General features: G+C 40.7%; 1 protein-coding gene across 1 annotated transcript; it reads right to left on the minus strand.

The window, feature by feature from the left end:
- Positions 1-4,278: 4,278 nt before the first annotated feature.
- LOC308074412 (glutathione-specific gamma-glutamylcyclotransferase 1-like) lies at positions 4,279-9,920 on the minus strand. Its single transcript, XM_080413849.1, has 3 exons — positions 9,613-9,920; positions 7,564-7,599; positions 4,279-5,926 (listed from the first exon to the last, which is right to left on the minus strand). The coding sequence occupies exons 1-3, from the start codon at positions 9,778-9,780 to the stop codon at positions 5,558-5,560; spliced, it is 573 nt and encodes a 190-aa protein (XP_080269975.1). The 5' UTR covers positions 9,781-9,920; the 3' UTR covers positions 4,279-5,557.
- Between the last annotated feature and the right edge of the window lie 3,854 nt (positions 9,921-13,774).

The following is a 13,774-nucleotide window of genomic DNA, read 5'->3' on the forward strand; positions in this document are numbered from 1 at the left end:
ATGGCACGATCGTGTTTATTTTTAAGAATTTAGCTGATTGTCAGAGGGTTGAAAAATTCCCTGTGGGTTACTGCCAAAGCATTAGCTATTGTTTGTCTTCAATTAGTGCACAGTCCTCCCATTAGTTTGTGGTGGTCTTTATGACCACACAGCAGCTCTCCTGTCAAGCAGGAGGAACCCACAGGGAGGTCAGTTGATCCCTGGTGGATGGAGCTGACCTTGGGGCAAGGGCCAGTGTGAGGGGAGGCTTGGACTCTAAAGTGGTTGGACTCCATTAGTAGCCCAATCACTTTCTCCTTAACGCACTTCCAGGGCAACCTTCAGCCCTCCACTGACCATCCCAAAGTCAAGGGTCAGGGTTCAGGCTGAGTCCACATTAGCATGCAGGTGTGGAGGTCCGGGGAGGGAGGGATCAGTCAGCTATTCAGATCAGTGATTGGCTGAGCACGGGGTCCAGAGGACATGACCTCACTCCACTCCTCAGCATTGTGTATGTTCAATGTGCATTCTGTTCACCGGATAATGACTATGGTATTAATCCATCGATACCAAATGAGGAGAGCTCATAATTAGGTCTTTGGGAGGTTTGGTATTTTGCGTTTTGTTCACATGGTCCATAACATTTGCTACGGTTATATTCAGGCAATGATTTTTTCTTTTCCCTTTGCTGTAATGTCAAAAAGAGTCAGACTAGAGTTTAGTTTGTGGTTTTTGTTCATTCAAGATTCACAATGTAACTTTTTTTTTGTAAAGATATTTCTTTTGGCGTTTTCTGCCTTTTTTTTTTATTATTGATAGATTATTGATAGATACAGTAGACTGACAGGAAACGGGGAGAGAGAGATGGGGAGTGACACGCAGCAAAGGTCGTCGCGATCTGGATTCGAACCCACGACACACATTAGCAGCCTAGGTGGTCCAGACGGCTACGCCAGCCGTCCGGACCACGATGTAACTATTGTAGAAAGCTTAGCTTATGTCTGTGCTCTACCTTGATGACCCCAGGGCCCAATATCTATCCACTTCATGCCTCTCCAAGGAGCCCTAACAGAGCTTAGTGAGGGGCCATTATTGATTAGCCAGTCTTCATTATCAGCTCCTCTAAAGCCATCTAAGAGCTGCCAAATTGACAGCTTACTAAATTATCATACGCTCTCATAGTGTTCATCAGTTGTCATATCATATATTTAATTGTTTCACACATTATGTCAGTCTTCATAAACACTATAGAGATCTTCCCAACTGTACGTTTTCCGGTAAATCTATTTTTACGTTCAGGAGTGACAACAGCGGTGGTAGATCAGCAGATGTTCAGAGCAGCTGGAGAATCCTCTATGTGGCGTGAATTGGCTGAAATTGATTTTGGAGCATGTGAACAGTGTATAAAGGCTTCATTATGACAACTTAATGTTGCTACTGAGCGTACAATTTACAATTTAGGCATGTAGCAGATGTTCTTCAGAATAATTTACAAAGTACAATGTTTCCTTGCCTGATTGAGGGTATAAGGAAAGGGGTGTTGTTTGTTTCCTTTGTTAAAACGAGCTTTTTATCAAAAGGCATTTCCATAATTAGCATTTTTTTAATGTTATTGTTTTATTCTCTTAAACACACGAACCCTGGGATTCCTATTTTGGGCATGTCATAATAGAACATTAGGCAAGCGTTGCAACGTGTTGTGGGCTTATAGATTGCCTATGAGATTTGGTGTAGAGCTGGAAAAAAGAGGGGACCAACTATAGACCTATAGAAACCTATAGTAAAGGTGGTGTAAGTGATATATTTTGGTTAAAACAAAAAGTTTATTGTTAAAAATGTAAAGCTCTATAATATTCTGATAGTAATCACTGCTATAGAGTGTTTGTTCAGTAACAATGGTCTCTCTGTCTCTCCAGCGGCTTAGTAAAAAGGAAAATTGTCTGCTCATGTATTTGCTTAATCATTTTCACGTGTTTATCCTACATACTGTACGAGTTCTCACTCCTGATTGGATGAGATTGGTATCCCAATCTGAAAATGTATTTTCTGTTAACTAAAGAGCTGTAGAGATGAGATGACCCCTGTTATTGAACAAACACTCTATACAGTATATAAAAAACACTTTTAAGTGGTTTTTATTTCACATTGCACATTTGCACATAAACATTTCATCATGTTTTTATTCTGTTTTTGATTTGATGATTTCTTAGATTTTATGCAAAGCACTTTGTCATTTTGTTTTGATATGTGCTCCTATAATTAGGAGCAATTAACTACAGTATTATTATATTATTACAAGTGACTGGTAAGTGTCATGAACCTTGCTTTGTAAACCTCACCACTTTGTAAAGTGGTGAGGATTAGAATGGAATCAGAATGCAATGATAACAAGTACAAAGTAACTAGGTAACAAGTAGACTTCAAACCTGCTATCTATCTAAATAACATAGGACACTTAGCACTTAGCATAAGTAGACAACATACTGTACACAGCATCTATGTCTGAATAACATAACTATTAAAATGTCAGGAAATTATGCCATTCAAAATCTTGTCAATGTGTCAACTATGGGGCAAGAAGAACAAAAACTAATTATATTCTTGTGTACCTGTACACAAGCTGTAACAATAAAGAAAACCCGAACCTTAGTGTGTTGTGTTATACCACGTTATCAACATTGTTTAGTCTTAACCACATTAACCCTGATGTCCCTAGTTTGACTTTTGAGCAAGTCATTATAGGTGACAATTAGGCCTTCATTCATAGGCTACTCCATCGTTCGCCACGTGATGAAAATAGCTTATCCAGAAGCTCACATGCCGCATACAAAGACTTATATGTTAATACAGGTTAATACTGCATGTCAGCTTGGATTTTCTTGTTATTTTCTACAAACAGGTCATGGTTGCACGTTTTCTGAGAGCTGAGAGTTATAATAATGCGTTGAAAGTGTTTGCGCTTCAATGTACAATTGACATTTAGGCGGCTGCTGAAACCACGAGCTGTGCAACTGCAACCCATATCAACAGGCTCTAAAAGTCTAAATCATGTACTGACAGATGAATAAAGATTCAGGTCACGGTCACACCACACATGCTCATGTGGACTTGACTTTCTATCTATCCAATTCCAATACACATATACTCACATTCCTCAGTAATATGTAGTGTTTTCTTTCAGTGTTTTCATGACTCCAAAAACCTTTGACCTAGTTTTGGTCAGATTTTGGTTTTGTGCATACCTCCTCTAAAAAGTATGTGTGCTCCTGGGCTGAAAGTGCTTTCCAGACAGGCACGTGCACATGTTTCTGCAACGTGATCAAATCTCAGACATGGAACCTACCCCTGTGTGCCCCTCCACCTCCCAGCTGGTCTATAATGCCTCAGTCCACTTCTCATCTGAGTGCAGAAAGTCTTCGAAGAACAAAATGTACTGGGTATGAAAGCATGGGGTGTTATTTATATTTCTGTGACTGACTGGACTGCACTGTAATAAACAAGATATGCTACTTCCTCCACCAATAGACTTGTACAAACCTGGCCTCGTTATATAATGTTGAGAGTGACAACATGTTGTTTTCTTTCGGGTCAGGTGTCACACAATTGCCCTATTTGGGTTCAAAAAGGTGACTGTAGCTGAAAAGTGACACCTTTGCATGTCTGCCTGACAGTTAAAAGATAAAAGTCACAGAACATGTCCATGTACCATTTCTAGTGAACAAGTTATTCATCAGCAAAATCCGGACAGAAGTTTACACTGTCAGGTTACATTAATGCTTTGCTGTGTACTTCCAGCAATCTTGAGAAAAGGTCACTAAAGCCTGCAACACATTTAGGTTTTTACGACTGTCCACCCTGCTTGGCCATGTGATACTACTGTACTGTATGTGAGCATGAGGCAGAAATGTTTGTACACGGGTGGACACTCATCCAGATAACATACGGTACATTTAGGATCTGGCAACAGCCAAGGGAGATACTATATGGAAGTGTAGGCCAAAATACAAAAACTATCCCAAATAACCACATGAACCTTAGTGTCCATATTCGAGGGTGAACCTTCAGCAAAAATAGCCCATATACGCTATTGTGACTCGCTATTTTCGGCACAGAGATTTTGTGTAGAGGGAAAAAAGGAGGGGACCAAGTACAGACCTCTGAGGGACCCCGGTCAAGATAGTACTACAGTATATAGGGTTTGGGTTTTAAGTGTACCTTTAGAAAAGACTGAACACTACCATAAGATGTTTTTATTAAAACATATTTATTAAGAAAATAATGCATACAGGATATTTACAAATAAGTTCCCCACCATATCCTTTAACAAAATGTTTAAAATATTAAGTTGTAGAAAATAAAAGGAAACATCAGTATGTGCATTTAAAACAATGTCTTTTAGTCACTTTTTCCCGTTTTCACACAGCATGTATAGTGAGTGACTATTTTTGCGTATCTCTGCACTGTAAATCTCAAACATTTCACACTTTCTTACAGAAGAGTAAATATAGTGTACAGTACTAATGAGGAGAGATACAATTCGATGGTAGTGTGACTGTGCCTTAAAAGCCCCAAGCCTGAGGCACGCTGGTGGCTCACCTGGTAAGAGTGCATACCATATAAATAAGGTTCGAGGCCATTTGCTGCAGGCTATCTTCTGCCTTTCCCATCTGTCTATTGTTGTGGTCACTAAAAACAACACGGCTCTAATGTGGCTTCCATGTGGATTTTGGACTTCATGTGGACAGTCTATGACATAAGCACATATGACGTATCTACTGTATGACATAAGCACATAGGACGTATGCCATAAGACTCCATATTTGGGCAAGGTTTCGTCCTGATTCCACCACCACTGACTTCCATTAAATGAAAGTTAAATATTTAGAAAACAATAAAACTGTGTGGAGGTACTTCCTTGGCCTACTGCCAGCGTGCACAAGAAATTTGGCGCCGATCTGACTCACAGACAAACCCATTTCTAGACGGCTTGCCTCCTACAGAGCCACAGTTGTAAAAAGTCACAACCCAATGAAAACCTTCACATTCAGCGTAGGAGCGGGTCAGCCTGAGTTGGACAACGTGCTACAAATGCACGCTCTAAGCCAGGACACAGGATTGCATAACATAACGTACACAAGCGATGCCTTGTATGACCTTTCTGATAAGGAGTGCCTTCAAATCCCTGTCACAGATGCCGGTGGCAAGCATTATCAGTCCAGCTAAAAGTTTGCAGTGCTCACCGTGTGATCAGTTCAGGAATATTGATGCTGTGAAATATTGGATTTTGCATATTGCATACTGTGACATGGCAAAAGTGTTGTATTTTCCTGGTTGTAATCACTTAAGCCTTATTTTATACGTCCACAGTTTTTCAAAAATAGTGGAAAATAACCGCTCTACAAGTTCACAACATGTGAGCTTGTACAGTAAATCGGCTATTTTAGTTATTTTGAAAATATTTGGAAAAATGTGTAAGAAAATGTACATCATTCGTCAGGATTATCGTCACAAAACTGATACCGAGGTATATGGTAGGAAATACTGCGATATTGGATTTTGGCCATATCGCCCCCCCAGCCTAGTTCAGAACAAGTTGCAGGGCGGCCGCCTCTATGGAGAAGAGGTGGTCGTCCTCGACCTCGGGGCAGCAGAGCCTCATGAACTCGGCCAGGCGAAGGAGGTACTCGATGTTGTGTCCCGTGTTGCCCCTGCAGATGGCGATCTGGGCGGCGATCTCCGTGTCCGAGGCGGGGCCGAGGTAGATGGGGTTGTCCGAGGTCGCGATGTAGACGAGGGCCAGCAGCTTGCCCTGGCCCTTCTCCCTGGGGATGAACTCCACCTTCTCTGTGAGGTAGCCGCCCAGCACCACCTCTCTCACGTTCAGGTACCCCAGGCACTGGTCGATCTGCGAGCCGCTCACCTCGTAAGCCACGCCCCAGGTGCAGGCCTAAACGGCGGGGATAACAGAATAGCAAAGAGCACAACATGTAACTAAATTGTAATGATATATTAGACAATTGGACATTGAGTACAGAAACAACTTCAAAAAGGAAACTTAACCCGTTCAATCCGGGAACGCATCTGTGTCATTTTAGATGTCTTTAGCGATTTAAAAATAGTAGATATACAAGCTCATCGCTACGAGCTTGTAGATCTGCTATTTTTGAAAAGTCGTGAAAATGTGTGCAAATCATAGAATATATATTTTTTTAAAGTGAACATTTGTAACTCAAATCTTTGCTTCTGGGGGTCCCTGGGACAAAATATTTTACAAATGTTCGCTTTAAAAAATATATATATTCAAAGATTTGCACACATTTTCACGCTTTCTTTCAAAAATCGTGAATTTTTGAATAGTATTTTTGAATAGCCAGAAGAAATCTTAAAATGACACAGATGCGTCCCCGGTCTTAACGGGTTAAATATACGCACAGCGATTATGGGTGCTGGGCCAATAAGGCCAACATTGAGAAAAGTAGAGCCTGCACGTGACTCCAGCTACATGGTAAAGAACGCCTTTATTTGCAAATAAAGGGCAAAGTCAATATTGAACTGAAGAAGAGCCTAGAGGGTCGAAACGTTGTCAAGCTTTTACAAATAAAGTGGTTATTTTCCATGTACAGTAGCTGGAGCGCGGGCTCGACTTTTCTCAATACAGAAACAAATTAAACGATAATACCACTGAACAAAACTTTTGATGTGGTTTGTCCATCACCGGAGAAAGTTTTGCTTTAACCAATGAATGAATGTCATAACAAGGGAACATTCAGTAAAAATAGGTGAACATTCTGCCATTGTGACACGATTGTGAGCTTGTAGATCAGCTATTTTGGGTGAAGAGATTTGATGTAGAGGGGACCCATGGTGGACCCATGGCAATGAAGTATGGGGTTTAAGTGATTAATGAACATTCCATTCCCTTCTGTCCAGTAGACTTTCCGATATTAATAATACACTTTATTTATAGAGCACTTATGATCAAAACAAGGGATTTACTTTGGACATAAACTGGAAAGGATAGAAAGATGACTGTGGCCGTATCAACTACAAATGAACCCTAGTGTCCCTATATACTGGGGTAAACATTCAGCAAAAATAGCAGAGCTACAAGCTTGCTGCATTTGTGGCCAAGAGATTTGGTGTAGAGGGGGGGGGGGGGAAGGTCAGCAAAGATTATAGGGTTTAACCCATTAAGACCGGGAAAGCATCTCTGTCATTTTAGATTTCTTTGGCTATTCAAAAATAGCAGATATACAAGCTCATGCGCTATGAGCTTGTATATCTGCTATTTTAGAAAATAATCGTGAAAATGTGTGCAAATCTTTGAACATATATATTTTAAAGCGAACATTTGTAACTCAAAAACTCAAAGCGATTTTTCAAAAACAGCAGATCTACAAGCTCATAGCGCGGCACTCTGTGCTGCCGACACTACCATTGTATAGTATGTTGGATGTAAATCATTCCAGACTGCAATATGTCCCAGTGTAATGTAAACCATTATATCATAAGAACATGGACTGTATGTATAGAGTACATGGAATAAACAGCAACATATTATCATCAAAACAAGGACACACTTACGTCATGATCTTCAACTAGGGTGACAACTCTGGCGAGCTGTAGGGGAGAGAAGCATAAACATGACAGTGTCAGTCGAGTCCAACATTAGTCAGCACATTGCAGAAGTCTAGAAGCACTATTGGAAGGAGATGACAACCGTTTCCATGTATCACAGAGTTCTCTGTGAGGTCCATCTACTGTACATGATGGGACCAGACATGCAGCTTGCCATGAAATGACAGTTGAAATCATGTTGATTAATTAGCCTGACAGAAAATCTGACATAATTTTTTTTTAAATCTCATGATCCAAAATGGATATCAGATAGGTTGGGTAGACTATAGTAGTAAACAAAAAGTAATAAAAAACAGTTTGCTGCACTCCAGTTCATTTTGGCAACGTTCATAGTTACAAAGAAAATACACACAACTGAACTGATGTATCACCAATTAGCACAGGTTTAGCCAATAATAATCTCCCACAAAGCTTCCATCCTGTATGATGCTGACTTGACATCTATTAAAAGTGTTTCTAGTAGGCAGTAAGAGGCCTCCTAGACCAGTGGTTCTCAAAGTGGGGTCCAGGGGGACCATCTGGGTTCCTTGAAGGGGTTCCAAAGGGACCCTCCCACGTCTGCAACTCTTCAGAGTGTACAAATGGAACCATTTGTACACTCTCAGGGTCCTTGAAATTAAAATAAGTTTATATAAGAACCACTATCCTAGACCATGGGTTTTCAACTGGTGGTCCGTGGACCACTGGTGGTCCGTGAAGGTATTGCATGTGGTCCCTGACCATGCATTTAGTAATGTAGGAAAGTGAAGATTTGTATTATATTTTATTTTATCGACCACTAGTTGAGAAACAGTATGATGTATGATGACGCATCAATGTTGTCAGTTACTTGGAAGTCGGATGTCAAGAACTTCCACAGAAATGGGAGTTAGAATTTCAAGGGAAACCGTCCCTTGTCCCTTGGTCATCATTAGTAGGAAATGTGCCCATATCAATTGCATGTGCTTGCTCATACATATGTTGCAATGAATCAGTTAACATGAGTTTAATATGGAAGGTTAAGAGAACAGAATAGGGGCAACCATGGGAAAGGAATGGATCAGTGGTTCTCAATCTTTTCTGAGCTCTGGACCACTAGCATATCTCAGTTAAATAATGACTGTTAAGGGCTTGATTTAATTCACCTCGAATTAACAAATGAAATTAAGGCCTTAACAGTCATTATTTAATTTTCCCCCACACCACGCCCATATCCCCCCTCCCAAGCTGAGCTGCTGAGTCCCAACACAACAGTGGTCCCCAGGTTGATTCTCAGTCAGGTCAGGGTGGTGGTCCCTGGTTCATAATCAGTTGAAAACCCATGTCCTAGACTAGCTCCATAAAGAACCTCTCACTCCGCTATACAGCTCCGAGATGAGGTTCTATGTCGTTACCTTCCAGAATCGGGTGAACGTCCGCCAAGGCTCCGCTGTTTACCCTTTTGTATACATCATATCCCAAAACTAATGGTAGATTCCAAGCCGCACGGATGTTTAAAGTTTGGTTCGGCGCATACAATTTTAGGAACGGAGCGAAACTACACGTTTAAATCGCTTATTCAGTCAGCCTGTGACCATGTTTCCCATTGTAGCCAAACCGGGAGCAGTACTGGCAGCGGACGTAGGGGGGTTTTCCGGGTTGAATGGGAAACATGGCCACAGGCTGACTAAATAAGCGATTTAAACGGGTAGTTTCGCTCCGTTCCTAAAATTTTATGCGCCGAACCAAACTTTAAACATCCGTGCGGCTTGGAATCTACCATTAGTTTTGGGATACGACGTATACAAAAGGGTAAACAGCGGAGCCTTGGCGGACGTTCACCCGATTCTGGAAGGTAACGACATAGAACCTCATCTCGGAGCTGTATAGCGGAGTGAGAGGTTCTTTATGGAGCTAGTCCTAGACAACCATTCGTACACTACCTTTGCAAAACACTGCAGCCAATCTGTAACAATCAGAGAAGCTTGTAAATAACATTTTCCCACGAGAGTATAAATAACAGGATTCATTCAATACCCTTTCTTTGTCTCCTCGGTGGAAATCATCCCCGTGCCAAAAGCGTCGTTTATATCCTTTAATACAGCCGATGATGCTCCTTTTGAACTTGAAGTCTGGCTTCCAGACCAGGGAACCATATCCAAATATCCACAGGGTCCTCTCTAGCGTAATGTCCTCCAGTTTCATTGTTAAAGTCTTTAGTCTTTCGAGTTTATACCAAGAAGTGATCACTGTCCTTTCGATGTCACCAATGATGTTATTTCTATCGTTATATGCATTCCAATGACTTACCAGACCGGACTTAAATACACGTCTAATGACTCATGGCTCATAGCTCTTTGTAATGTATATAAATAGCTTTAAAAACGCCCTGATTCCGATACAAAATATTGATCAACAGGCCTATGCTAACTTCTACAGCTGGCTTTATCTGTACAGTTCACACACGTGTGTTTGTTGTTCACAATCAGCAGCACGCGTCAGGACAGGACGTTCCCGACCAATGATATCACAGAAAGGGCTGGCTAAGACGTTCCTATGAACCAATCAGGTTCAATCTGGGAGTAACTTTTCAGAGAAAACACCCGACCCCTCCAAGATGTGAGGACGTTGTCAGCCAATAGCTGACCTGTGGGATTGGTATAATAACAAGTTGGGTCAGATCAAATAACACAAAAACTCAAAAATCCACATTTTCATTGCTGTTGCTGTTGCTGCTGTTGCTTTCTTTCTTTCTTCTCTTTAATTGTCTTAAAACAATGTCAGGTCACAACAAAGTGAAAGTGCTTCCTAATGGGCCAGATACAGAAATAGCTAATCCATCGTTGTGTCATTACGTTTAAAGTCTGGCTGATGTGTTCAAGGTTCTTTAGCCTATTGTACATTTTGATATTTTCAAACATTAACTTTAGATCAGGTGTCTTCAACAGGAGGTCTGGGACCCCTAGGGGGTCCTCAGATCTGCCAAATATTTGTGTGGTAGGATGTTTTTCTTTTACATTAACCATTTGAACCCTAGCAACCCTATTCTGAGGGGAACATTAGCCGGAAATAGCAGATCTACAAGCGTTTCGGCAAAGAGGTTTGGTGTAGGGGGGAAAAGGATCAAATCAAGTACTAAGTATTGAAGGTTTAAGTGGTTAAATGTCTGAAATGAACAAAACACGATGATAGTCAATGAAGCCATCTATGAAATCTATGAAAAAGTTTAATCTGCAACACAATTGTAAACAACGTAGTGGGGGTCCCTGCTTCATCTCTCTCAGCTAAGGGGTCCTTGGCCTGAAAAACATTGAAGACCCCTGCTTTAGAATGTTCTCATCACAGTTCTTCAGTGTCAAAAACCAGGTACTGTACGTCCCCCCAATCGTTAGTTATTTCGTACAGTCAGCAGAGAACACAGCCTTCTATTTTTAGGCTTGCAGAGGCCGCCCCTATGGTATCCTAGCATGTCAAGCACAAGCAGTGAGTGGCTAATCAGATTACCTATAAATAGAGACAGTGTAGTTTAGCTGTAGGTTTTCAAAAGCTCATTAAGTGTCCACATTCTAATTGGGTGTGTCTGTAACACCTGATAAACTTGTGTTATGGTCTAGTGACTCTAGTCACCATGACTGCTTGATTTGTCTGTTTGAAAAACAAACAAACAAACAAGCAAACAAAAGCACAATTATAATAATGACATGGCCCTATCAGCATACCTACTGTTGAGTTGACTGTGCCCTCACTTACCCTATTGGGGTGAGCCTATCAGTGCGTAGATGTACCCTATATAAATGTTTGTGTGTATGCCCTTTTCCCTTGTATATGTCCTGATGAAGGTCTGAACAGGCCGAAACGTTGACGAACGCAATAAATACAAAGCGGAGCTTTTTGCAGCATTACCAGTGAGCAGACTCTATTCCTTTTTTATCCTATCAGCATACCTACCATAATTTAATTAACATTACAATATTCCCAATGATCAAGAAGTCAATTAAGTAAAGAATATTTATACACCTCATGTGTATGATCGACTTGACATCATTCACATTCTTTAAGGATATAGCCGTATATTCATTCAAATCAATTGGTGACTTTAGGTCTTTTATATTATGAGCTACTTTATTGAAGATAAGAAATTATCTCAAGTCCCTAACATGAGTCTTACTGCCCCCAAGTGTTTATTAAAGACATTGCTTTGCTATTTGTTGAAACACCCAACATACTTGACAGAAATGTAGCCTGGAAACCAGTGCAAAAATGAAAGAAATAGCCCTCTGCAGTCATATTAGTCTGGCCATGCCAGGCTAACAGAAATGCACTTTGTGTATATCTACAGTTCTTCTGGCTAGTTTGTTGAGCTCAGTCAAAATCATCAAACTGTCATCAAAGATTATAAGAAGTCTTTGAGACAAATGCAGGCTATAGGAAAACATGGTTGATATAGTGAACAAGAATAAGTCAACATGCACAATTAGTTTATGTCCACAAACAGGACGCGTTTCAACACAATACAAATGCATTGTGTTGAGAGAAGGTTCAAGGACAGAGTGTGTGTGTGTGTGTGTGTGTGTGGCTGGTGTGTGTGTGTGTGTGTGTGTGTGTGTGTGTGTGCGTGCGTGCGTGCGTGTGTGCGTGCGTGCGTGCGTACGTGGGTGCGTGCGTGTGAGAGAGAGAGAGAGAGAGAGAGAGAGAGAGAGAGAGAGAGAGAGAGAGAGAGAGAGATAGAGAGAGAGAGCACTTGTGTGTATGCACAGGGGTGTGTGTATGTGCAGTATGTGTGGCAGGGGTGGGTGGGGTGGTTGCATTAATTTGTATGAGAGAGGCTTTGGCAGTATCAGTGAAAAAAGGGAAGACATCTATTATATATCCAAGGCTATTTTAAGTAGCAACCTGATTTGCTATGGTATCTTCCTCTTGAGTCAGAGTATTTGTTGAGGTGGTCCTTTGTGCTGATAGTAACAGAGTAACTTTTCAGTGGAAGGACTCTCCTGGGACCTGTTTGCATGCTCTGGTAAATGAATGAACATAACAGTACAGTACATACGTACAGTATGTACATCATTCTCTCACGTGGCGTGGGGTTGTAGTCCAATGCATTTGTTTATTTTTGTCAATGGTTGAAAGTAACAAAGTACAAGTACTGTACTGAAGTACAATTTTGCCTGAGAGGCAAATAGTATACTTTTACTCCACTACAATTATTTGACAACTTTAGCTACTAGTTACTTTGTAGATTTTGATTATTATTACAAAACATACATTTACCACTTCAGCCCTACAGTATACATTTCGGCCATTTGAAAATAGCCGATCTAAAAGCTCACAATACGTCGCAATGCAACGTATTGTGAGCTTGTAGATCTTTTTCTCTATTTTCAAAAGATTTTATACATTTGAAAACTTGTGAAATGGGACATTCTGCATAATGAGTACTTTCTACTTTTGGTACCAATACTTTTGTACTGTTACTCAAGTAAAATTTCTAATTCCTGACTTTTACTTGTAACAGAGTATTTTTACATTGCAGTATTGATACTTTTACCGTACTAAAAAAGAACAGAAATATATCTGGAGACATGCTAAATCAATTTCAGTTTGCAATCTTGCCAAAGCAATACAGTTTAAGATTATACACTGAATGCATAATATCCCTCAATCACAGACATAATTTTTACCCAACGCTTTCACCCAAAAGACATAAGTTAGTGGTTGTGGTACTCCAGCTAACTCACTGTCTTTGGTCATGCTGCAAGCGGCAAAGATACTTGTCTAATGTGTCTGAAACATTTTGGAACTGGAAATGGACCCGGTGTAAATCATCCTGGCCCTCCCAAGCAGATAGCCCACTGTACATAACAACAAAAACAATAAGAGACTAAACTGCATTCTTACTTAATATGCTGCAAGGGAAAATGTGTTATTGCAGTGAATTAATGAAAGAGCACCAACTGTCAAAGGCTGGCAAAGATTACTGTTGGATTTAGTGTCACATCTGGGAACTCTATCTGAACTACACTATGTTGAGCCTGGTATCTCTGCTATCATGTTGCAGGGGATTTTCCTGATTGTCTTTATTGTACACCATCATCACCCATGAGGCTGGAGATGAAACTGAGCCCATGTCTTGTGTTCTTGTGTGTGTGTGTGTGTGTGTGTGTGTGTGTGTGTGTGTGTGTGTGTGTGTGTGTGTGTGTGT

Source organism: Gymnoscopelus braueri, assembly GCF_963280865.1.
Source record: "Gymnoscopelus braueri genome assembly, chromosome: 19".
Taxonomy (NCBI): domain Eukaryota; kingdom Metazoa; phylum Chordata; class Actinopteri; order Myctophiformes; family Myctophidae; genus Gymnoscopelus; species Gymnoscopelus braueri.